The 25,046-nt window shown below is 51.4% G+C and overlaps 9 protein-coding genes across 11 annotated transcripts; 6 read left to right on the forward strand and 3 right to left on the reverse strand.

Annotated features, from left to right (window-relative positions):
* Window positions 1-155: 155 nt before the first annotated feature.
* On the forward strand, window positions 156-2,499 carry AA0111_g539 (putative actin-related protein 8; the record flags this gene model as incomplete). Its single annotated transcript, XM_028651494.1, has 4 exons — window positions 156-198; window positions 249-736; window positions 785-1,663; window positions 1,711-2,499. The coding sequence occupies 4 exons, from the start codon at window positions 156-158 to the stop codon at window positions 2,497-2,499; spliced, it is 2,199 nt and encodes a 732-aa protein (XP_028511721.1).
* Window positions 2,500-2,977: 478 nt separating this feature from the next.
* On the reverse strand, window positions 2,978-3,935 carry AA0111_g540 (hypothetical protein; the record flags this gene model as incomplete). The annotated part of the gene is made up of 3 exons (XM_028651506.1): window positions 2,978-3,198; window positions 3,263-3,862; window positions 3,917-3,935. 3 exons carry the CDS (start codon window positions 3,933-3,935, stop codon window positions 2,978-2,980), a joined length of 840 nt encoding a protein of 279 aa, XP_028512130.1.
* Window positions 3,936-4,739: 804 nt separating this feature from the next.
* AA0111_g541 (hypothetical protein) lies at window positions 4,740-5,455 on the forward strand (the record flags this gene model as incomplete). The annotated part of the gene is made up of 3 exons (XM_028651517.1): window positions 4,740-4,977; window positions 5,031-5,347; window positions 5,411-5,455. The coding sequence occupies 3 exons, from the start codon at window positions 4,740-4,742 to the stop codon at window positions 5,453-5,455; spliced, it is 600 nt and encodes a 199-aa protein (XP_028512131.1).
* Window positions 5,456-5,613: 158 nt separating this feature from the next.
* On the forward strand, window positions 5,614-6,353 carry AA0111_g542 (hypothetical protein; the record flags this gene model as incomplete). Its single annotated transcript, XM_028651528.1, has 2 exons — window positions 5,614-5,678; window positions 5,732-6,353. 2 exons carry the CDS (start codon window positions 5,614-5,616, stop codon window positions 6,351-6,353), a joined length of 687 nt encoding a protein of 228 aa, XP_028512132.1.
* Window positions 6,354-7,226: 873 nt separating this feature from the next.
* On the forward strand, window positions 7,227-9,389 carry AA0111_g543 (hypothetical protein; the record flags this gene model as incomplete). The annotated part of the gene is made up of 3 exons (XM_028651539.1): window positions 7,227-7,546; window positions 7,600-8,447; window positions 8,497-9,389. 3 exons carry the CDS (start codon window positions 7,227-7,229, stop codon window positions 9,387-9,389), a joined length of 2,061 nt encoding a protein of 686 aa, XP_028512133.1.
* Window positions 9,390-9,984: 595 nt separating this feature from the next.
* AA0111_g544 (hypothetical protein) lies at window positions 9,985-10,195 on the reverse strand (the record flags this gene model as incomplete). Of its 3 annotated transcripts, none has more annotated exons than XM_028651550.1 (2): window positions 9,985-10,061; window positions 10,120-10,195. In XM_028651550.1, 2 exons carry the CDS (start codon window positions 10,193-10,195, stop codon window positions 9,985-9,987), a joined length of 153 nt encoding a protein of 50 aa, XP_028512134.1. The 3 variants fall into 3 exon arrangements, with proteins under 3 accessions (XP_028512134.1, XP_028512136.1, XP_028512135.1); XM_028651552.1 differs by having other exon boundaries at window positions 10,004-10,062; XM_028651551.1 differs by lacking the exon at window positions 9,985-10,061 and having other exon boundaries at window positions 10,073-10,195.
* Window positions 10,196-11,919: 1,724 nt separating this feature from the next.
* Window positions 11,920-14,081, forward strand: AA0111_g545 (hypothetical protein; the record flags this gene model as incomplete). The annotated part of the gene is made up of 3 exons (XM_028651563.1): window positions 11,920-12,659; window positions 12,707-12,840; window positions 12,892-14,081. 3 exons carry the CDS (start codon window positions 11,920-11,922, stop codon window positions 14,079-14,081), a joined length of 2,064 nt encoding a protein of 687 aa, XP_028512137.1.
* Window positions 14,082-16,302: 2,221 nt separating this feature from the next.
* On the forward strand, window positions 16,303-19,002 carry AA0111_g546 (hypothetical protein; the record flags this gene model as incomplete). The annotated part of the gene is made up of 4 exons (XM_028651574.1): window positions 16,303-16,316; window positions 16,410-16,550; window positions 16,674-17,249; window positions 17,298-19,002. The coding sequence occupies 4 exons, from the start codon at window positions 16,303-16,305 to the stop codon at window positions 19,000-19,002; spliced, it is 2,436 nt and encodes an 811-aa protein (XP_028512138.1).
* A 4,409-nt stretch (window positions 19,003-23,411) lies between these two features.
* On the reverse strand, window positions 23,412-24,532 carry AA0111_g547 (hypothetical protein; the record flags this gene model as incomplete). Its single annotated transcript, XM_028651585.1, has 2 exons — window positions 23,412-24,308; window positions 24,359-24,532. The coding sequence occupies 2 exons, from the start codon at window positions 24,530-24,532 to the stop codon at window positions 23,412-23,414; spliced, it is 1,071 nt and encodes a 356-aa protein (XP_028512139.1).
* Between the last annotated feature and the right edge of the window lie 514 nt (window positions 24,533-25,046).

The following is a 25,046-nucleotide window of genomic DNA, read 5'->3' on the forward strand; positions in this document are numbered from 1 at the left end:
CCGCCGCGCGCATTGCTGCAACACTGCGAAGAACGCTACAACTCGATCTTTCTCTCACGTGGCAAACATCAAGTCATTGACTCGCTTCTTGGATCGCGATTGTCGCAAGCTTGCATTGGAGGACACGACTGGCAGTTGGCAGATAACTCGGCAACATGGTTGGAAAAAAGTCGGGCAGAGCCCAGTTGAGAGAGGAGGGTAGGGCATCTGCACGCCACAACACTGTATGGCAACTAACAAGCTTGCAGGTCTGGAGCGGACAGACAACAATATGGACCTCACGACGTGGCCCCAGGTCGGCATGATCAACCAGAAGAACTACTACACCGAGTTCCTGAAGCGCGACGAACAATTCCTCGCTGTACGATACCCAAAGGATGAGGAAAGGGCGCGCATAGTACAGGAAGCCAGGGACAAGGATCGCGCACGAGCATTGGGGGTGCCGGCAACAGAAGGAGCCACGCCACAGGTTGCAGATGAAACCATGGAAGACGCCGAGGTCTCATTCGCCTCTAGAACGGATATCTCCAAGCTCATCGTGATACACCCTGGCAGCCAGAACTTGAGGATAGGTCTTGGGTCTGATGCGCTACCGAAGACCGTGCCTATGGTCATCGCACGAAAATGGAAAGAGAGCGAAGACGAAGAAGATGAGGGGGAGCCTAGTCCTAAGCGGATGAAGGTCGAAGGCGAATTGCCCGCGGACGCCCTGCCTGAGAAGTGGTTTGGAGAGGATGTGCGTACTCTAACACAGCATTCCCAGTCAATGCTAACTTGCGACCAGTTTGCCGACCAATACATGGCCATGTCATCCGAACTGAGAACGCGAATGCGATCAAACAAGCGACGAGTGCTACCCAACTCGAAAGATCTCGTAACGAACTTCAACCGAAAATCCCCTCCCGACATCATCTCAGAACACAACGACATCAATCGCATCGAGTGGACAGAACTACCGGCAGACCCAAAGAAGGCCCCCGACTTCTTCACCGGGCATGACGCCCTGCGGATACCGGAAAGATCCAACCCACGATACAAGCTGTTCTGGCCGATCCGGAATGGCACGTTCAACGAGAAAGATTATCGAGACCGCAACCAGATCTACCACGACATCTCGAAGATATTAGAAGAGGCGTTCCGGAATCAACTTGGCATCACCAGGTTAAAGGATCTTGTTAACTACAAGTGCGTCTTTATCATACCCGATCTCTACGAGCGACAGTACGTTACTATGATACTCGACATTCTCATGAGGGATCTTGGCCTTGGAAAGGTTTGCCTGCAACAGGAGTCGCTTTCGGCTACCTTTGGTGCTGGCTACGGTGTTGCCTGTGTTGTTGATATTGGTGCTCAGAAGACGTCTATTTGCTGCGTCGACGAAGGGCTGTGTGCCGAAGAGTCACGCGTTAACTTGAAGATGGGTGGGGCTGACGTGACGGAGACTTTCATCAAGATGATGCTGTATGGTCATTTCCCATATTCGGACATGAACTTGAAGCGAAGATACGACTTCCTCCTCGCGGAAGAGCTGAAACAGAAGTTCTGCTCCATGGATGAAGGCTCAGTCACGGTACAAACGTGGGACTTTCATCTTCGAGCTTCGGGTCAGGATACTCGGAAGTACACGTTCAAGACGTACGATGAGACTATGCTATCTGTCATGGTAAGTCACACATGTTCCTAAACTATAGGCTTTGCTGACAGACACAGGGCTTCTTCAAGCCTTCGATCTTCGAGAATGCACGGAAACTCGAGAACAGAAGGAAGGTTGTGCCGCGCTCGGTCGATCTGTATGATGGCTCACCAAACGATCCCATTTCACAAGCACAGATTGCCATTATTGAAGCCGCGGCGGGTAAACCTGTCGTAGCCACCATAAATGGCGCACAAGATCCTGTCAACAGCACTGCACCGGTCTCTACGCCCCAACGCCCGCAACCAAACCCTTTCAACCTCCTCGGTCGCCTCAACGACAACGAGGGTACACCTCGATCATCCGTAGCGGGCTCACCTGGCCCGGAAGGAAGTAACACCCCAAACCCGGATCGCGACACTCCAATGGGCGACACTGACGGCGCACCCCTCCTCTTCCGCGATCCGATCCACGAGAAGACCAAACTGGTCGAGGCCCGCGATGCCATCCTCCCCATCCACTCTCTCGACCAAGCCATCCTCGAGTCTCTTGCACAAGGTGCCCGTGGCGACGACCGTAAGCTCCGCGACTTCTTCGGTGGTATCATGCTCGTAGGTGGCGCCTCCAAGACACCCGGCCTCAGGGAGTTCCTGGAGATGCGACTCAGAGAACTCCGACCAGGATATGGAAAAGAGATTCTCGTTGGGCCGCCACCTAGAGACTTTGATCCACAGGTTGTGGCTTGGAAGGGCGGTAGTGTATTTGGAAGATTGAGTGGACATGGTAACGACGGATGGATTAGCCGCTATGAGTATGACATGTTGGGTGCGAGGTTGTTGAACAACAAGTGCATGTTTGCCTGGTAGGATGGAACAAGCAGAACATGAGATGTTGGATTGAGGAAGCAGAGATTGACTGTCTGACATGCAGAAAAGATATTTTACTAGTTATTATCACGACGGTGCGGTGTTGTGAGATATTCAGAATAGCCATCCGGTTAGAGATCGAATTCCACGGCGATGGGAGAGAATCTGAAAATTCATTAAAATATCAGCCTGTTCCAAAGCCCGCTTCTGGTTCCGTTCGTCCATCTCTGTAGACCTTGATCATTGTAGTGGTAAGTCTGTAGACATGGGCACAGCTGGTAAGTCGAGAACTCTTGCGTGCAGATTGTATTATACGACATACACTAATGACATAATGGGCTGGAATCCCAATAACTCACGTTCAGATCCCTATGTCCTACTCCATCCACCCTCACAGTGTGGTATCACAGCTGGAGCTCCGACCTGCTTCCATCTTTCACACGTCGTCGGGCTCCACGTACATGCGCAAACCACTGGCTTACAGAGAAACCTTGGCGGACTCACAGACTTTCTTGTGGATCTTCCAGTGCTTCTTCTGGCACGAAGTTGAGCAGTACTTGCGGTTCTTGCACTTGCCACATGCGAGCAGGGCCTCGCCTTTCGGTCTAGATGCTACACCACAGCCACCACACTCATTTGGCTTATTCAACTGCGAGCGAAGTTCCTTGATGACTAGCGAGGTTGATGTGGTGGTCATGCCTAGAATTTCGTCCACGAAGTGAGCATATGCCTCACATGCAGCTTGTCTAAGGAGACCACTTACCGGTGTTGAAGAAACCGCCAGGACCAGGCACATTCATAAGCATGAAACCTCGTCCGTTGTCCTCGGGCTCCTTTGCGGGTTTAGAGTTTGCCTCCTCCAGGATGGTCTTGGACTTGAAGTCATACGGCTCTCCGTTCTTGTAGCCACCTGGACCAAAGAGAGCTTTCTTCATTTGCCGCTGTCCGTCGGGCATGACTCCACCTTCAGTGTAGACCTTCTTGAGCATCGCCAGGTAAGTGGCAGGAAGTTGGCATCCGAGCGTCATAGCGCAAGCACCGAGCAGGATGTACTCGTAGCAAGGATCTGTCGACCAGTCTCCGAACAACTTTTCCTTTAATCCAGTGGTGCGAGGGGTCAGCATCTTCGTCTCCTTTTTGGCGATCATGTCAACGAGGATACTGGAGTCAAGGTGCCTGCGGACCAACTCAGGATCTGAACAAAGGTTGCCGTAGATGCTGTAGAAGATATCGCGCTCTATATCTTCATCACTCTTTCCTGTGGCTTTGGTACTGACCCGGGCGTCTTTTTCGAGTTTGGTGAGTCCTGCTTCGTGGCTTAGATCGCTGACCATGTCGAAGTCGTGGTCTGACTGGAACAGGCCTGGCGTTACGTTAGTAGATGAGATTAGTTTGCTGTCACAAGCTCAACACTCACAGTATCCCCAAGCACCCATCTTGAACTTTCGGTACGTATGGACTCTGGTGCAGTGGAGCTGAAGTAAGTGATTGGCGAAAGCAGTGACGACACACTACCGTGGATAGCTGTTGTCCGACGTAATCGTTGGTTGCAAGTCACTGAGCGATCAAAGTAAAGGTGAGTGAACGCAGTGAATGAGTTGAGGAGAAAACGCGTCTCGTGAGGATCTAGGCTGCCTTCGCTGTCAGGGAAAGAGCAGTGACGCGTGGTCCCGTGACATGGATACCTGCACTTTCCTCGCTCACACACGCCACATCTCGATCTATCTACTGAGCGGTCGTAATCCGTCCACAGCGGCGTTGTTTGTCGTCCCGCGTGCTGTGAGGCTCGGCCTTGATGAACTCCATCGACGGAGTGAAGTGGCCTTGGCCTGCAACGCTCTTTAGTCTGGAGACTGACTGCTAGAAGGAAGTACCAAGAGGTAATCTGTTTGTGTCCTTTGCACAATCCTCCTTTTCACCGGCGCTGTCATCAAGTGAAATACACACTCTTTATCCCTAGCGTACGTTATGATACGTGAACCTTCAAATTTTCTTAGAAGAGATTCAAGTGGTTTTATGAGTATGTCATGTTGTATGCACCGCTTTCTATTCCGACTTAGTCAGCCTCTGTTATCGAGAGTTTACTACCATTCGGGCATATTATGGGTATATCCTTTACCCCGCACGCCCCACAAGAAGCGGTGTAACACGATAGCATATAAGTAGAGGTAAGCATCGAGCGAATTGACCAAGGAAAAGTTGCTGTGGTCTTGCAAAAGTACGTTCATCACAAGACAGTTATGGCGTCTTCCAACGAGAATTATCCACCAGGGCCATACGAGGCGGACAAACACATAACACCTCCACCAAGGCCAATTTCCCCGTCAACCGCAGAATACCAACTCAACCATATGATGATACGTATCAAGGATCCAGAGAAGAGCATGAAGTTCTACTGTGACTGTTTGGGCATGCATGTCATCTTCATTTTCAACGCCGGGCCGTTCACGATCTACTATCTCGGACCACGAGACGTTGGTACATACATCCATGATTCGTTTACCTATGATGAAGCACTAAAATACTTATAGGTATGGCTAATCTTCGAACGTCAAAGGGCTTACTGGAATTATATCATATTCCCGCAGACTCGTCTACGCCTTATTCTTCTGGCAATGACTACCCTGGTCCTGGAATTGGGCTTGGTCACCTTGGGTTTACAGTTCCTGATGTCGCTGAAGCAGTGGAAAGGGTTAAGAGCCATGGGTTCGAGGTCATCAAACCGTTGTATGAGGCGAAGGAAGAACAGATGGGTATACCGGCAGATGCTGTTGCCGGAAAGCATGGAAAAGTGCCAGATGGGTACAAGCATCTCTTTAAACAATTGGCTTTTGTGAAGGATCCCGATGTAAGTGATAGTTTATTGGCAAGAGTAAGTGGAAGAAGCAATATGCTAATAACCAGTGTTTAGGGCTACTGGGTTGAATTCATACCACCAGCTTTCAGGGCCGAGTAGCTAATGAAAGCAGTTCAAGGTTGCGAGAGACTTCAATTGTAGAACGGCTGAAATATTTGTTGCACCTAGCTTCTATATGAATGATCTCTCTTCTTTATTTTCCTGACTGGCAATTTCTCAACCCAGCTTAACGACTTTATCATCTTTCCACTGACATTATGGCACCTCAACCTCAGCCGAACACAGAAACTTCTGTCCGAGCCCCAAAGCGAGACATCGACGGGTGAATTGCCTCTGATATCCTTTCTGTCTGCATCACTACTGACAAAAACTTAGTTTCATCAAGTCTCCCCTTGTCAAAGTGTTGATCGGACCAGATACCGACCGCTCAGAACTGCATATTCACCAGTCGATCATAGCAGCACGATCCGAGTTCTTCGCAAGCGCTCTAAATGGCCGATGGAATAACCTTGATACCAAAATTGTTGACCTCTACAAGGCTGCTCCAGATCTTGTCCTGGAAGACGTCGCACACTATTTGGAAGCTGTTTACACGAATCAGATCCACGACGAGAGCCATTCGAAGGGTTTCTATGATATTTGTAAGGTGTACGTAGTAGCTGAGCGGTTACATGATGTACAAACACGTAACCTAGCTGTTGAAGCACTGTATAACCGGATGCAAGGGCTTGATCCTACTACCACGGTCCCTGGTCCAAAATGTCTTGACATTATTTATGAAGGCACAGCTTCAGCTAAGAATCTGATGCGAAAGTTGATAGTCGACACATGGTGTACTTGGGGTGTTGATCGACTTGAGGATTTTCTTGAGGATTTTCTGGATACTGCTCCTCGACAATTTTTGGTTGAGCTTTCGGCGGCTGCGGTTAGGAAGCTGGTTTTGGACAGCAAGGATCAAGAGTTGATTCTTGATGTGAAGGCTTATCTTGAGGACTAAGCTCTCAGAGTGGTAGACCAGCTTCTCTAGGGTTTGAGAAGAATGCATGTCGTCATAGATGAATAAGACACGTCAAAAAGCAAAGTGTGAGCCATTGTTCTTAACACCTCCATGACAGACAAAGAAAAAATTACCAGCACTTCGCTACAAGCGTTTCCAAGGCTCTTAGCAGAGGACAGTATAATCACCATCATAACGGTTTAGGATGAGGCTACAACCTCGAAAGCGTTAAACCAGCGGCGCCGGACGGAGCGTTGGACGATGCGCTAGGACAGGTACCCGTTCGCTAGCTCGAATAAGACCCTGCATTCCACCTCCCGCAACGTCTCAGATGGTGCAACTAGATGTAGGTATGGAATTGGACTTTGAGCATTTAAGATTTTTTATTCATGTACGCAGCCAGTACAGGGCGCGACTCACGAGACATAGCGTCAACGTGCAGCTGACATGTAGGATCCGGTTTTCCGTTAGCGAGACGATCGTTGCAAGGATGCTATCCAGAGTTTCAGATCCGGGGTCAGTGGAGGTCACTCCCTGGAGCCTGACTCCCTGAGGATATCGCCCAACATGCTGTACGTTTCATCAGATCCTTACAGTCGCTCTTTAACATCTGTAGCCCAAACACTGACTTGAAAGAGCAATGGGCTATCCCCGCGAACGTTATCGCGTGTGCGATGCGAGTAGACGGCAAGGAAAGGGGTTGGTGGTGGCAGCGGCGCAATATGACGTGCCCCAAGACAAAATTCCAGGCTTGTGAAGCCAATCTTTAGCCGCCAACCTGCATTCGGCCACCGTCGTTTCCAAGTCATAAAGCCATGTTTACCTGGAATTGCGCTGGGAGTTGCGTTTCCCATCTTCGATTTGGTAGTAGCTATGGATAAGCTGAAGTCCAAGACGCGTTCGGCGCGCAACAGACTCGCCGAAGCGACATCGTCGGGCTCAGGTACGGGCGAGCTGCATGTTCCACACCAATCTCTGCCACCCCACGAGAACTCCAGTACCCATGCTGTCAACGAAGGCTTCCAGAGCGTCGAGCCTGGGACCAATGCGCAGGACTTCGGAACACCAGCAGGCCAGCCAACACGACAACCTGTCATCGAACCGCCTACCTCGCTAGAGTCATCCATTGACGCTGGCCAACATGTCCCCAAGCCTACGAGGGCGAGCGATCCCTCATCGCATGTTACGTACAGGTAGGCTCTACGCACAAGGACGAGGGGAAGGAGCGAGGCTGACCCGTATCCAGTACTCTTGCTGCACAACGAGCAAGAAGCAGCTCTGCGCCAACTAGACCCCAGCAATACCCACGACGGCCCCAAGCCTACCGTCAAGCCAGTATTGGTATTCGGCGTATACCCTCCTCTAACGCCCTGAGACAAGCAGCACAGAATCACAATGCCGCCTCAACAATAAGATCAAGTACGCCTCTACCTGCACTGGACGAAGAACAAGAGCTGGGACAGTTCTCCTCCTCCAACGGGAGTCAGTCGACCCTCACGAACCCTGAGCCAGATCGAAGTCGACTGCGGAAGGTCAAGAGCGCAATACAGACCAGGATACCTTTCTGGGGCAACAAGGAGGAGGAAAAGTCACCGACAACGAGTGCCCATGCTGCTGCACCGGAAGACGATATGTCGTCCAACTACACCTCTGGCATGGTCGACGTCCTCGATACCATCGATCCTGAGGTTGCGACGCTTACTTCTTTGACAAACATGCAGAATTCGCTTTTCATTCCCAATCTACCCTGGCTCAACCGTCGGCCGACGTACAACCTACGTCGACGGAAGAGCGAGACTGAGAGTCTAGAAGAGATCAACCGCATCCTAGAACCGGCCCGTGCTGCTCAGGCACAGGAGCAAGCGGCTCCAAGACTTCAGCGTTCGCCAACTGAAGCTACTACGACGACTATGATGACGATAGATTCGCAGCTCACTGAGTCTCGCTTCGCTGTGCTTCCCGAAGAGGCTGACTTGTCTGGCTGGAGTGTCGAGGACAAGAAGGAGGTCAACGACCATGTCCGACATATGCTTCACTCACGACGATCCAAGATGAAGCGCTCTCTGAAAGGGTTCGGACAGTATGTCAGGAGACGTATGTATTTCTGTCATTATTCTCACAGACCATTACTGATAGATCACAGCTCTTGGCTTCCTTGTCACTCTCTACGCGACCCTCATCACCCTGTTCGGTCTGGCCTGGGTGCTTTTCCTCATCGGCTGGGTCAATGTCGGTGGCCAACAAATCTACGTCGTCCACGTCATTGACAGTGTCCTTGTTGCCCTTTTCGCTGTTGTGGGAGATGGTCTCGCACCCTTCCGTGCCGTAGATACCTACCACATGATTTACATCGCTCACTACCACCACTTCACCTGGTCGCGCCGTAAGAAGGAGATGCTTCCCGAACTTACCGATCATAACGACCTTCCTGCCGAACACGCTCCTGTGTCTGGACCCCGTGTCGTAGACCCAGCAGATCCTGAGAAGCAGTGGGAATTCACCGTTTTGACGCCCAGGCAACAGGAGAAGCTGGAACACCACCAGGAGAAGTTCTGCAAATCTCACTCTTTCTACAAACCCCACGAGACAGAGACCCATTACGCCTTCCCTCTTCGTTTCCTCGTTGCTATCGTCGTCCTTCTGGACTGCCACTCTCTACTCCAGATCTCTCTCGGCGCGTGCACATGGGGTATTTACTACAAACACCGTCCTTTCGCCATCACCACCGTCATTCTCTGTTGCTCCATCACCTGCAATGCCACAGCCGGTCTACTGATTTGGTTGGGTGACAAGAAAACCCGCAAGAAGGACGTGCTAGAGCGCATGAACAGACAGGAGCTGACCGAGGAGGCCATCAAAGAAGTAGAAAAGAAGAAGCAGAAGGAGAAAGAAAGAGAAAGCGAGGGCGAGTCTAGCGGTGCAGACGAAGGCAGGGACAGGGAGGCAAGGAGAATTAGTCTTGATGCTTTCAGGCCAGGGAGGAAGAGTATGGACAGGAACAGAGAGAAGAAGCAGAGTCTGGGTGCGTATCCCTGATCAGAGAATGCAACGACGTTGCATAATACATGACTGTTATGTCGGTGGCATTTTTTCTTGGAAGCGTTCAAGCGTATATACCTATTTAGCGATGTCGCCACGTCGGCCTACTTAATCCTGCATTTTTTGTTCCTCTTATAGCTCTGTGCCTTGCAGTAAACAACATGTGTTGAATGCTTTGTTGGGGGGATGTAGTGACACTTGTGCTGCTCAGGCAGAAACATACTTGCCATCTACCATTGCAGCTGCGCTTGAGATCCCATGCATAAGGGAACAGTGCTAAGACAAAACTTATGCACTCTTGCTAAAATGCTTGTGATAACGGGTCTCCGCTGTATTATAATAGGTCGTCAGCCTCAAAAGAAAGTCACGAGAGTAATAAGGATTGAAAGGTATGGTTGAAGCTCATCACACGGTGATGCTTTGTCAATTGTCTTGTATTACTCCAAATCGGCTCCAGCTAACACTGTTGATATGCCATCTGAATAGATCGTTCTCTCGTTGTGCAATCTTTTCCCACTCAATCCTCGTCCTTCACTTCGACCCAGAGCAATTTCTATCCTCTATATCGTATCGTATCCATGGGTATAAGTTTCTAGCAGCCCTCAATCTGCTCAACACCAGCGGTAGTGCCCTTGACGCACATGCCGTGGTTCTGACGAACGGCGACAGCTGTTTTCGTGTTAACCATAAATGCCGATAGTGGAGCTTGGGTGGAAAGAGAGCATACCCTCGTTTGCGACAGGCGCGGCGATGGCAAAAGCAGCCATGGAGACGATGGTGGCGATGATAGTGGTGAACTTCATTTTGAAATAGTGTTTAGATTATCGAAGTCGTTGATCAGGTAGTAGTGAAGAAGCCTGGAATGTAGTTGGGAATTGAAAAGTCGCCCGGCGACAAAGAGTGAATGAATAGAAAGGTTGATAAACAAGAAAATTGACTTGAAGAAGTTGACTTGATGGTGAGCTTGAAGTGAGAAAAGACCTTCTAGCCTGAGGAGGCGATCAACTTATACCAAGCACCAGCAGCAACTCGCCCATACAGGTACACCGTCGTCGTCGTCATCAGGCGCCGTTGTCATCACAAAGTTATCCCAGTACCTTACTCGCTGCCTCGTACTGACAAGGCTGAAACCGGAGTCTAGACTTTCCTGCTTGTGTCTTGGTACTGTATTAGCGAAAGGAGTACGATCTGCTGCCTAACGACGGCGGGTAGTGGAGCATTGTCGCTCTACGGGAAGAGCACGGCCGGGGAGGCGCTGCGTTGAGGTGTGTCAAAGCTGTTGGAGATATGTCGATGATTTCCCGAAAAATGGGAGACGCGCGGCTTTTGCATGTGGAGTTTTATGGGTCCCGTGGGGAAGATGTAAAGGTGTAGGTATACTACCACTTCGTTGATGTGCGCCCCATCACGATGATGTCGCCAAACTATGTATCTTCCAGATAAAGACTCTGCCTACTTTCCCATTTGTTAATCCCTATCTACCGAGTACAGTCATTGAGCCTATGTAGTCCCGTATAAGCACCGTGATACAGCGCGGTTAGAGTGTGATGAAACGGTACTCAAACCCAGCCGAAACTCGGAAGAGCACCTCCCTTGGCAACGATCTCGGAGAACACAATGCGATGCTAGCAGTCATCGGGCACCACATTTTGTCCGAAACGCTTCCAAATGTACCGACATACGTAAATCTAGGGGCAGAACCTGAGGATGTTTGTGTATTGGGATGCCCGTTGATCGTTCATCACACGTGCAACCAGATGGCGCTAGCCATTTGTGGACAAGTCGCATCGAAGGCGATATTCAAACGCCTTTGAAGAATTGACCGCTCTCATCCAACAACAGGTAACTTGATGCTGCCGCCCATTGCGACAGTGAATTTCGAACAGCAAACTTTCCGTGTAACTTATTGACTAAATTTCAGTCGCTGATATGCTTGTGCAGTCGTTCAGCGCTTGGTAAACAGTGTCGCCAGTTGTTCCATTATCTTTAGTCCTTTCACTTATCTCGTCTCTACTGTGTCTGAAGCTCGCTCTTATGATTGTTTTTCTTGCTTGGTAGAGATGAGTTGGTCTTGCCTGCTTCCTAACAATCTTGGAAAGCGCAACACAGTCACCGTCGCGCGGTATATATTGTGAACTCTAGACCACACGAGTTCTTAGACTCTTGATATTTATACAGGTCTGACTGAGCTTTGGTAAATTTGAATTCGATACAGTCGATGTCAATGTAGGTTTCTGGCGATGCTAAGGATCTCTATACAAGATAGAGGTGTCACTGGAAAGAGCGAGGGTTTACATATACCAAAACAGAAAGCAGACACGCCGGCCAGTCCACGAGATGACGTTCGGATATGAACCACGTGTAGTCGTGATTAGAGGTGACGGCGCGTTGCTGAATACCGAAAACGGAAGTGAAGGTGAGAGCTGGTCTTGAGGATAGCGCCTTCCCGACTTTCCACTTCCACCTTCGTGTTCGACAGCTGCTCCCCACAACCTCACGAAGTCGGCAATTGCGGCCCACGAAAATCATGGATCTATACGTGGCTCAGCTTCCAGGGCTCTCTGTAGCTACTCATCTGGCGAGGGAGCGTGCGAAAGCCGACGAGGACATGCCTGACAACAAGAGTTGGCGATTAGGCCACAGCAAGCAGCCGAAGAAGCCACCAAGAGCGCTCACTCCTCTGAAGATCGATACCGAATACTCGAAATCTTTCGAAGATTTGAACGATCACCACCTTCCGCTCAGCTGGCGACAACAACGTCAAGGCAGCAGACCGCAGACACCTGTGGGCGCTGTATCAGCCACGCCTGTCACCGACGATACATATGATACCCGAAGTGATCGTTCAGACACCCCAGCGCCACGTCGAGACTCCAAGCCAAAACTCGCACGATACACTTCGCTTTTCGCCAACTTCAAAGATACAACCAAGGAACTTGAGTTTGCCTTCTCTATACCTTGGGGTGAAGACGCACCACAGTCCCTACAGCCTTACATAGATCCGCTTGATGTGGTTCAGTCTGTCCGATCGCACATGGCAACTACACACCGGCCAATACCAATGGAGCACAATAGTGGCCTGTTCCGGGTGTTTGAGGACTACCGCAAGGTCCGAGAGCAGAAAGAGAGTCTCAGTGTAATGATGGAGGAGACACTCAGTGACTGGAAAAAGGCCGAAGAACATTGGAATCGCTCCAAAGATTGCTATGGCGCGGAGATACGGCGACTCGAGCTGCTCATAGCTCGCGGAACGAGCGGTATGACAGGGTCAGTAGCCTCCAACTCCATGCCCTCTCTTTGCTAACACAGAGGAGACTTATGCAAGCTCGTCAAGACAGCGTAGTGCGACGTCATAGGAAGACCATCTCGTACGACAGTCTCCCTCCAGCTTATGACTCCCTTTCGCATGCCCAACTCGACCGAGAGATCAAAGTTAGGAGTCAGAGAGGTTAGTGCTTGGTAATATAGTGTTATGCATGTCGTTACTAATCTAATTCAGCGCTCCTAAGTCGACCGTTATCTCCCTCTGGAAAGATGATCGTCCTCTCAACACAGTTTACCAACGATGGGACGAAGCTGATAGTAGGAACTCCTCCTGAGGTCAACCATAATTTGACACTGTCGCGCAAAGTCCAAAGCGAGCTCAACCTTACCGCCATTCGTAAGACAAAACCCTCCCGCTCCTTTACTAGCTCTATAACTTCTGGTTTCTCAGGGGGGTCTGGTGATCCTTTGCCTGACGAGATGGCGGTTCTTGAGCACACTGGAATGGAGCCGGCGACCGAATGCGAAGCTCTCGTTGCTCTTCGTGAGCTTGGCACACTCGTTGCAAGACGTCGAGGGCTAGAGATCAGCAGCTTCAACCACAGCCTCATGATGCTCTTCTCGCAGACTAGACCAGCAGAGAGAATAGTAGAAGGTATCGAAGAACGAGACGCACGGCCGTCACATCAAGGGATGGGCCCGAATTCTGGAAAACCACAATACCCTGATACACCTCTTGCACCCCCACATAATTTGCGGAAGTTTCAGTCGCAGCCACATCTCAGCACTCCACAGAAGCATCGTCGACAGTTTTCTTTTGAGCCTGGGGCGGATCAACTCGAAGCGCTCGCGGAGGAGTTTGGAGCACTTGACGGGAAAACCAATGAGAGCGGTTCTGACGATTCGGACACTCCGCTCCTCATGCGTGCTGAGCGCCCTGCACTCGATACCCAATCAATTAGGTCTACTTCATCGTCTCAAAATCTGGGTGCAGATTTGGCCAAGCCATCAAAGATTCCTAGCCCTGTCCAAACGACGGGTCGCAGTCGCCGAGAAGATTCTGCTTCAAGCCTCCAGTCGGTCTATGCTAGACCTCAAGATAGTCGTCGAGAGTCTCGTTCTAGTGTTATCACGGCTTTTCGCGAACATCCAAGTGGAAATGTTCGACCCGAACTCCAGAGCAGACACAGTTCGATCAACGACTTACGTGCGTCAGACTCCTCGACGGCATCAAGAGAGCAGATCGGTGCAACAAGACTGCGTAACAGTAACATGGCTGTCGCAGCAGCGAGGGCTGCAAGTGATGCAAGTCAAACCTCATTGTCAGAGAGAAGCAGCCCAAGACCCTCCCTATCGCGAACAAACAACGCAGGAGGTCCAGTCAAGCCGGTGCATGATGACTATAAGAGAACGTCATCAAGTTGATAAATGGACATCTCTTATACCTGTATGATCGAGATCTTTACAACCACATTGGACGGACAGGGCTGCGATTGGTGTTTCATTCCGGTTATTCAGCACATCAGTTTGAGGTTGATTCGACCGTGAGACAACGTGCGATCATTCCTCTCTACTCGCCAAAGTCAGAAGTGATACTTGTGTCACCATTGGAAGACCAGGCTGCAAATGTTTTCTACATTTCTTTTGTTATCACACCAGGTTTCGGGCTTGACCGAGCACCTGTGGATCAGAGAGCAATTATCTGCGGTCATCGTAGCGTGCGTGGGCAAAAGTCACATGGACTAGGAGTTTGTAGGATACCAAGTGTATCAACCTAAGATTGCAGTCCCCTTCGCGCAACAACCAAGATTAGTTGTGCCAATTAGCGAGATGAAGAGCTGTGGCTAAACTGACAGCTCACATCAGATATCGCGATTGCTCCCCTTCCCTTCCCGTACCACGCTGCCATAATGACCAGGCGGCGCTCAAGGTCGAACCTATCCGGTCGCGGTTGTACGGAGGTGACCTCACTCCATCTTACTACGGCTAATGCATTGCGCAGGAGACACGGATACTGACACTACGCCAGAGTACTGCGCTTCTGGGCTGGACTCTGACATTCTACGAATCTAATCGCAACATCTAGTCATAAACGAGCCGTTTCCAGCTCCTTCTATTCTGCATGTCTACGCGTCTTGTCGCTATCTGCTCTGTTAGTAGGTCTGATCTGCAAACTGTGGCGTTCGGTGTGGCGAGTGTAGAAGCTGTGCCACAGTTGGCCGATCATTTCCGAGTTTACAGAAAAGGTTTCTTCCACATGATGATACTCGAGGCATTCGATTCGTCGAGAGTTCGCGTTGTCGATCGCGGTCTGCAACTGTTGCCACACTTATTTTTACACAACGATCGCTGCCTCTGTGGATTCCTCCGTTGCACCTACCGGACGACGATTCCACAGCCTTGCGATTGGCCATGCAGCCACAGGTATTTCATTCCATGCAACTGCCAGCACCATGTTCGGTGTAACTGCAAAAGGCAGTGACGTTCACTCTTACAGCATGGCTTCCAGATGCACCGTCCAAGCGCCTTACGATGACGAAAGCCGTTGATGGGATGGTTCAGTTTGGTGGATAGACTCGCTTTCGGGATAACGCCCGCTAACCACTCCTTAATCTCGGCTTGACAGGTGGTAAAATAACGTTAAGAATTAAGTCTTCCGAGTAAGCGCAAGCGATACGGCGCCAACGGGCGACAGTGGGATTGGCCTGCTAGATAGACTTTGACGAATTGGCGGGGTGGCATCCTCGTCTCTGATCCGTAGCTCATACGCAGGGGAAGGCGGCCGGCAGTGGGCTGAATAGGTAGGGCGAGCAGCGGTAGAGACGTCTGCCGCGTGGAAAGCTGCAAGAGACAAGGGCAGGAAGCGGTCTCGGGACACAAGTGGAAACGGGAGCTGCCCGGCATATGTCATTTCGCATTGAGGCGCCAACGCACACCGTAGGCGCCGCAACAGTCTTGCTTGACAAAGGGGGTATAGTGTGCGAGCAGAAGCTGTCTTGACGAGTAAATTACGCCCAAGGGCACGGAATACTCATCAAGCCACTGGAGCCGCGCACGAGCTCCTCGCACTGGTGTAGCAGTTGGAGTGGATTCGAGAAACATCGAGCTGGGTCCGCGCGATCCAGCATCCATGGGCGGATGTGCGCTTGGAGTGCGGGATGGCGACAGATGCAGCGACTATCAGCTCCTCATGCGGACGCAAAGAGCTTCTGGCCGGCTCGCGTCTGCCGTAAGGTTGTGGCTGTGCAAGACGGACGGTGGGTGATCAGTTCTGGCAGCATGTCGCGCACAGAGTAGGGCGGAGGACCAAAGCCGCCTAGGGCCACGCAAAACTGTAGCGTTAGAGGAGCAGGGACCGTGTGCCTAGACCCGACGCTCCACCCATGCCCACGCGCGGCCCTCTTGCAATTCCGTCAGGCCCTGTGGATGCTCAGGTCGCTAGCTAAAAGACGTCTGACCACCGGCCCTGGACACCTGTGGCTTGACTCTCCCAGGCTCGACTTTCTCGTGGCAGCTGCTCTCCGTTTCATCAACCCATAGTCTGCTCCTCCAAGGCTCCCCAACCCAAACACCTTTTCTTCCCCATCGACTTCCCAGATGCAACCCGAATTAAACAAGACCTAATACCGCGAGAGTGCCCGATGCCATGTTTCGAAATAGGTACGTCCCGCCCGCGCCCAAGCTCGCATGTGATTTGCGCGCGTCGCGTGAAGACATCATGTACCTTGGCCGACCCACGACTGACATGCGCAGACTCAACTCCCAAAAACCCGATGGAAAGCTCCTAGAGGAGTTCAAGGCAACTTTCCCTCATCTCCAGCAGCGTTCGCATTCTATTGCAGGTCCTCCGGGCCACACGCTCGCAGATGCGCTTGATGTCGCGCACCCCTCCCGGTACGTTCTTCCGAGATCCCCCCATCCCATGTCACTCGGCACGAACATCAACAACAACACCGCCGAAGCCGAACATGCACACACAACGCACAGAATTATTATACTAACCCACATGTTTTTCAGACAACTCGACCATGAGGACATCAAAGATCAGGACCCGACCCCGCGTGGAAATACCGAGCCGTGGAGGTTCACTCCCTCGCTGTTGGACCCCAACAGCTTTGCTTTCACCTCTTTCGCAAACCAACCTCCTGGCTATTACACGCCAACTCCTGGCGGCACCAACACGCTCTACCACAGCCAGGCCGGAGATCTCCACACGCCCGGCTTCAGCTTTGGCCTAGGAACACCACTATCGCTTCCTACCTCCGAAGGTGCCCTTCATGCCGGCCAGGTCGCGCCTGCCAACCATCTCCATGGTTTCAATCCCCATGCTTTGGGGTCGCATCACTTCCAGAATGTCAATCCTTTTGGCATGCAGCCCCAGCATTCTCAATCCTTTGCCCCGCACCAGTTCACCCATCAGCCTGCTGCATTCGACCAAGGCAACATGGCGCAAAACCACGAGGACTCGCCAATGGACAATATGGTCCCAGAGGTCGAGATGCAAGAGCAGTCTCCTCTGATTGGTTATGCACCCCATTCATATGAAGGCATGGCAGCTGCCGTCGCACCGGCACCCCCTCCACCTAATCAAAAGTCCGTCGTCCTATCTTTCCAGCCTCTTTTACGTACTAACTTCTCCAGCTTCCGATACCACGTTACTTTGAATGCTCCAACGGCCATGATCAAGCAGTCAGATGAAGTTCCTGTTACCTATCTCAACAAAGGACAGGCCTATTCCATCTCTCTTGTAGACACGGCCCCCATGCAAGCGCAATCTCCATCGACAAAGTACAGAACCTTCATTCGCATTTCTTTCGAAGACGAGCAGCAGCGTCAGCGACCCGCGTCTTGCTGGCAACTGTGGAAAGAGGGCCGCGGAACTAACGAGGCGCACCAGCGTGGTGGAAGACTTCAAGCAGTTGAATTCGTGGATCCGAGCCAAGTCAGCGGCGGTGAGATCCAAGGACGTCCCAGAGTTGAACTCGAATCTTCCTCCTTCGATGGATTTGTCGTTGTATGGACACCAACTCACAACTCTTCGCCCGAGTGCTCTTTGGCCGTGCGTTTCAACTTCCTCTCTACCGATTTCAGTCACTCCAAGGGTGTCAAAGGCATTCCCGTCCGGTTATGTGCGAAGACAGAGATGGTCACCGAAGCTACCGGATCATCACCCCAAAGACCGGATGCTGAGCTTTGCTACTGCAAAGTCAAGCTCTTCCGTGACCACGGCGCCGAGCGGAAGCTGTCCAACGACGTCGCCCATGTCAAGAAGACTATCGACAAGCTGAAGCAACAGATTGCTCAGGTCGAGTCTGGCATGAAGGATTTCGGCAAGCGGAAACGCAGTGGATCAATCTCCAAGGGAAGTGTCAACCAACGACCCGGAAAGGTACCTAAGCACAAGAGGACCTGGTCCATGTCTTCTGCGAGCGACAATCAAGGAGGCCGTGCACCTGCTGAAGAAGACCTTCACATCAAACTGGCATCACTTCAAGACATGTTCAGTTCCACCAGGCCTGTCAGTGTTCTTTACCTCAAGGGAGAGGAGCAGGATGACCCGGATCTTCACCCAGTGATCCTAGGAGCTGCTCCTCAAGAACTCTCTAAGATTGACACAAACGTGGATGCGCCTATGTGGGAGGCTCCAGAGTCGCAAACAGGAACATCCTCTGTTGTATCTCCAACCCCCAGCTCTCAATCTCTCCACTCGGAGAAGCGTAGGACTATGTCTTTCCAACGTCCGGCGCCTTTCCAGCCACCATCCCGCATGTCCTCGAACGAATGGCGCAACATGCCACAAACAGCCACAGGTGATCTGAAGGGCATGACTAGCATTCAAGGCGGCGCAGACGTCCCAACAAAGGTCCAACGGCCATATTCTGATGACCACGCGCTTTCTGGATGGATCGAAGCCCTTGGGGTTGATCAAACCTACCAGCCGCCTCCGGAGCCTATGCTGAAGCCTGTCGCCTGCTTCTTCGTCCAACCGCGCTTCGCTGGTCGGCAACCCGATGATAACTACTTCCGCGCCGTGTATCTAATGGAGCGTACTGTGAAAGAACTTGTTGCTAGCATTGCAATGAAGATCAAGCTCGAGCCAACCAAGGTCACGCGAACCATCCGCGTCAACCAAAAAGGATTGCAGATTCTGATGGACGACGATGCAGTCAACAGGATCCCCGAGCAACAGGACATGACAGCCGAATTCCATGAGATCGGCACACCGCCAGTGCATGCTATGAAGCGCGAATGGGATGCGGGTCCTACAGACATTCAAGTTGATGGTGACATCAGCGTTACGGAAAACGTTCACTCGACCGGTTACGAACTCCGTCTTCTCTTCTAGGCTTTTATGCCTATCGCTTGCCTGCGAGACGCCGTTCCTTCATCTTTGATACCCTGTTTCTCGGTAATTTGCCGATTGTCACGACCCCATACTATTCGTACCTTGGAGCCTTGTATTGCTCTTTGAGGGCTGTTCTGAATTAACATCACTTGATTCAGTTCTACTGTTTGGCGTTTAGCGCCTTTGGAGATACCACGCGTTCGACCAGAGCGTTTGCTGCATTTCCTTTGTTGATACCTTTCTATTCTTCTTCTTTCCGGTGCGACGACGATACCCATTATACTATTACCACTTTCACCTTTCCAGCGGCTAAGATTGCAAAGCAACGATCTGTTACGAACACATAGCGAGATACACACACGCAACTACGAGGGAGGAGCGTTGAACCTGTAATTTCTTTCTACATACAACAAGGATGGCAGCTCTGTCCACTACGGTGTACATGCCCATTGTCCTTTGCGAGCCTAATCAAACCTTTTCGCTCTGAAGCTGTCGTCACCTGCGATTTCTCGACTTCTCTTCCCTGTACAATTTTCTTGCGCTCCACGTTCTTACCCTGGCCGACCGAAGCTGCGCCGTTGACCGTGGACACCCCCACTGACGTTGTGACATAGCGATGATCATTACATTCCCCGTCCGCCGCCAAAGTTAGAAACCTTTTTTTCCGACCGACCCCATCGCGGCAGATTGCTCCTTCCCTGCCCCATCGAATAATATTCCAGTGTCTTGGCGCGCACAAGCATTTAACACGCTATCGTCTCCGGAAATTACGCGCGAAGCGTTCGCACCAGGGGTTCAGCAGTAACGGGCGGCTTGCACCAGCGTCAATAAACACACGTTCGCGAATGGGTTATGCGACAACTATCGTCGGTCTCGCTTTTCTAAGCACTAAACTCAACATTGTTGACACCGTGTTTGGTACACCTGTCAGCGTTTGGGCGGGGACCCCTGACACGCGAGTAATTGAGGGGGCTGGCGGGAAGTGTGGGTATGGTAGCCGATTCCTATAGCACTTGGATCCGACTCAAAAGATTGTCTGCCCGAGACTTGATGTCATACTGCAGAAAAAGGCTCACGAATCACGACCATGGTACACCTACAGAAAACCGATAAGTCAGACCGAGGGAGCAGGGTCTGGAAGATGCGTTGGCAATGAGAAAGTACGCGTCGAATGAGAAAGGACCGATCAGATCTGGTCTCCTACTGCCTTATTCGAAATCGCATATTATGAAACGCCAATCCATCTTACGGATTGTGGCTTGAACGAATAGTCTACGGGATGTGCAGCACCAAGCAAGCGCTCATGCAAGTGTGGTGTGATATTACAAGGAAATCGCACATTCGAGAGTATCTTCGGAGGCGAATGGACTCTCAAACCGAGACTATGCATAAGGAGAGGCTTCCGGTAATGCCGTCGCTCATATTGTGCTCGAACAGGAGGGCCGCGACGGAAAGCTAGCCGACATGCTCCAGTATGTTCGCTCGGAATACTTTCGCCACCTCTTGTGTCGAAGCAGAACGCCTCGCGGACCCCGAAGAGTGTTCCTTCCAATGGAAACACGGAATAAACGTACAACATGAACGGGAACCTACTATACGACTATCCGGGCTATCGGCCACTTACTACGCTGGAATGAGGCGTTCTAATCATAGTGATTTTGTAAGGCCATTTCACAAAAGCGTTGTACGACAACCAATGAGCATGTAGGATCTACACAGAGATCGACATCTTGTGTACTCAAGCGAGCCGGCAAGTGGCGAGTGGTGTGGCTGGACCCTGGCCTTCGCCACGAACTGCGGGAGCGCTGGCGTGTGCCACATGGCGTAGAACGCCCTGGCAGCTGACGCAGGTGTCATGCGGACATTGACGAACTGTGACTCACGGCTTGCGGAGGATTTCTTCTCCTTATGGCAAGGGAGTTGTCCGTCACTCCACCGTGGAGCATCTTGACGTAAGTGTACCGAGACGTCACCCGAAGAGGTCTGCACCGCCACAGATAGGTGTTACGTACCCCTCGCAACGGTGTTGATCACTTCACATGTCAGAATGCTTCACTTCTAACCAGCACAATTCCATTTCCAGAAAATTCGGCGACATATCAATTGTTCTGGCATTCTAGACTGTTGGTACCCCGCTTCTGCCGTAGGGTAAGAATATCAGCCGTAGTTTGCAGATCCTAGCCCATGATGGACACATATGTCTCTTTGCTTAATCTGACTTCGCAGCGCGGACACCAGACGGAACATCTCCGACGACTTAGAAGAAACAGCAAATTGCGCACAGCCACGATGCTGAAACGGCGATGGAATGGAGCTCCAGATGGGCCTATTCCAGCATCTAGTCTTCGCACTGGCTGCATTACGGTAAATTCCACCAGGGCATCAAGCAGGCTAGGATGATTGTCATTGCTGTTACGTGAGTTTATGTACTGCGATTTGTGGTGCTCCGAGCTGAGGTTTGAGAAGTAGTCTAGCTTCGTAAGACGGATACACTTGAGCATTTTTGGAAGGTATCATTTGATTCTCGTAGACGGCTAAAAGATGATGGTGTAGGTTCGTTTGGTACGCATCAACAAACTAAAGCGTCGGGAGGACTACCGGTCCCAGATTCAAATCCCGCATCACCCCAACATCCCCCACCGTACCATATCTTTCACAAAAACCGGCCGTATTATCGGACCGCAAACGATGCAAATCTGAAAGAAAAGCCCCGTGTATTGCGACATGATATGTGATTCTCTTATGCATGATGAAGTCACCAGATTGGGATCGGATCCTGAGCGGGAAAAGAAAAGTGGAATCAGCAATTTCAGCACCCCTGTTCGCTACTCGTTCATGAAGTGTGCACGTGTATACCGGGCATTTTTGTGACATCCACTGTCAACGCAAATTACCGCGGAAATCAAAGACCGAGAAAGGCCTCGGTTTTTACTGTCAGAACGCATGTATGAACTGTTGCTCCATGATGACTTCATACATGCGGTCAGAAACCGCTCTCCCTGATCATCCGGCATGTGTTTCAAGTTTGACAGACCAAGCGTGCACTTGCTGAAGATCCAGCACAATTCAGCGGTGTCCCCACAGCTCGCTTCCCGCAGCCCGGTACCTGTCAGCAGCCCAGGCAGTCAGCACTTGAGCAGCTTCAGATCTCCCACCCGTCGCGCTGCACTGGCAAGGCTACGCGCGCAATCGCGATCGCATCCTCCGGCAGAAATGGCCGCACCTAATATCCCTCGAATGAAGAGGTTGCGATTGGGATCGTGGGTCATCTCGTTTAGGACTGACAACGAATCAGTGGGCTGGAGAGAGCTGTCATGCGCCATCAGCCGCTGACGCACCTGGAATACTGCCGGTTGGGCGGATTGAAAGAGCGATTCTGTGAAGTCTGAGTGTACCTACAGGAGCCACGTTGATGCGTCTGCATTAGTACGACGTGCATCTTACGATCTTACGGTGCGTCTTGCAAGGGTATGCTCAAGGTAGTCACCTGCACGGTACTTGTTTTGACGGCGCCTCAGGGTGTGTCCCCATCCGGCAGTCCATTTCGGATCCTTGGGACACATACGGTACTATTCTCATGCATCGGATTACTTTTTCCAAGGTTCTTTCTTGGATCTCCGACGACGAACATGGGGGGCTGGTTGTTGAGCCTCGTATTCTTCTGCTTTTTCTTCAGCTCTGGGACATGGTGAGCTTCGGCCGGAAGTTGCCTGCTACCCATGTGCTTGTATGAATGCTTTGATCGCTTCGCTGTCAGATTCTGTCGGCGGAAGCGCCAGGACGGGAAGATCCCCATCCTCATATCAGGTCATGTTATTGTACATGGTAACGTTGCTATTGGAATCCTTCACCCCCGCGCACGTGCACTCCCAATATCGCCTCTGCGATAAGACCTCTTTTTGTACTTCTTTTCCGATGTCCCAAAATCCCCCATGTCTCTCTTCGGAGCAGTGGCTCCGATACTCGGGTCATTAGTTCATTTGGGATACTGTACTGACGAAAGAGGATCGGAGGCGCTGGGGAAAAGCCGGGTTATCCTGACCCAAAACCTGGATTGTGGATGATGTGTTGCGCGGGATGCAGTGTGGGCCGGAGGCGTGCGTGCATGTGTGGAGCGCGGAACCAAGGTATTGATAGTTCCGAAAAGGAAACGTACGATGTCGGTTTAGATACTAAACACGAATGCACCGCCACATGTCGATATTCTTTGTAGACATGGGGGAAAAGGGATGAGTACACGATAGGAACTTCGGCAAGGCTCTGGATGATGTATACTTGTGGATGCCATTCCCCTCGTAACGAGGTCAGATCTGTCTAACGAGTTTGTGGCGGTCGATTGGCTCTCGTAGTGCATGCAGCAACTGCAGCAACCTCGCAACAGAGGGTCAGGTAACTCTACACCAGCAGTTTCAGTCTTCCAACTCTCTTCCAAAGTCAATCAGTCTAAGCTTCCTCGCATCTTTCGGATGGAACTGCGCAATCTTTGCCCTGACCAAGAACCTCGAGGCTGCAGAATCTCTTTGTAGTTGGAAATACGCCTTTCCACCTCCTGGTCCCATCAACGTAGCAAACAGATTCTCAATCAGCTGTCGCATTTCCGCGTCTGCAGCTTCGGCCTCAGTAGGTGGCTCTTCTTCCTCCTCTTGGTCATCAACAGCAGTCTTCTTGCCCCAAATTTGGTCAATCCTGCGTTGTCGTGTTTTATCTGATGCTGGCTTTTTGGACGACTTTGGGCGTCCTTTCTTCGTGAACCCGGCGGCAAGTGTATCGTCTTCCACCTCAAGCATATCACCTACTACAGGTCCGCCCAGCTCTTCTGCTGCAAGCATGCTAGAGAGGTAATCGTTGATGAAGTCGTTCATTGCTCCACCCATGCGCTGCATCTCCTTATCGTACCTCTCTTTCTTTGCGCGCTTAGCCGCAATCAATTCTCGCGCAAGCTGAGCGGGTGTCTTCCGTGAGTGATCTTCGTGCTGAGAGCGTAGTCTTTCGATGCGGTTCTCCATTGATTGACTCAGAAGTCGGGCGTCATGTAAAAGGGCTTCTTCTTGACGAAGGTTGGGTTCCTGGACGTCCAGTTGGGATTGCGTGCTGGTGATAGCATCCTTGGTTCCTTTAATGTTCTGCTGAAGGGTACGTGCTGCTAAGAGTGCAGGTAGAACTGATCCTGGCGCAGGTAGGTATGTTGCGGTCGAATTCAAACGTCGATACGCGTCTTTGACGGCAATGAGTTGCTGCAATTTTTTACGCGGATCTTCCGATGCGTAAGCCGCACTCTCTACATCAACCTGTGACCGTGATCGTAGCTATCATCTGGTTAGCATGTATCTATGCAGACGCGTCTTCATTGCATTACCTTGTCAAGCGCTGCTTGTTGTTCCTGCACGCGTGCTTGTAGCTCCTTCACCGTCTGCTCTAAACGCGCCTCGGTACTCGACGCGTCGAAGTCGACAACATCATCCTGCAGCCCACGAGCTTCTTCGGAATACTCGCGTATCTTTTTGAGTGTCTCGTTCTGCGGTTGCGCCATGTCTGCAATAGGTTGGCTGCGTGTTATGGTGCGGTCCACCAGTGTCGCTAACAGACCCGTGGTGCCTGGGGAGGGCAACGTCACCCCTTTCGATTCTGGACTCACTACAGTTCCCGCTGCACCACGTAGAGATTCACCACTGCTTCACACCTTGCACTGCCTGTGTTTTCAGACAAAGTTGTAGAATTACACGTGACGCGCCAAGACTTAGCGCCGATCTCCCCGCGATAGCTCCCATTTTGCGTTGTTTGCGCTACCTCCTCTCATCCAACCACCTGCTGCTCTCAACCATCGCCAATAGTTCCTTCTCCATCTCCATCACGATCCCTTCTTCTAACATTGCTTTCTCGTTTGAGAAGGAAAGCACGCAACCTCGAGCTCTCCCATCTGAGACGCCGGACCGTTGCCGAGAAGGTTTGACGAGCGAGCTTTCTTTCCTTGGGCCAGTTTCTTCGTCTGTCGACCTCACCTCGCCCCAAGAAACATACACCCTTTCCGACTCTCCCGCTCCATC

The sequence above is a fragment of the Alternaria arborescens genome, assembly GCF_004154835.1.
Source record: "Alternaria arborescens strain FERA 675 chromosome Unknown contig_1, whole genome shotgun sequence".
Classification (NCBI taxonomy): domain Eukaryota; kingdom Fungi; phylum Ascomycota; class Dothideomycetes; order Pleosporales; family Pleosporaceae; genus Alternaria; species Alternaria arborescens.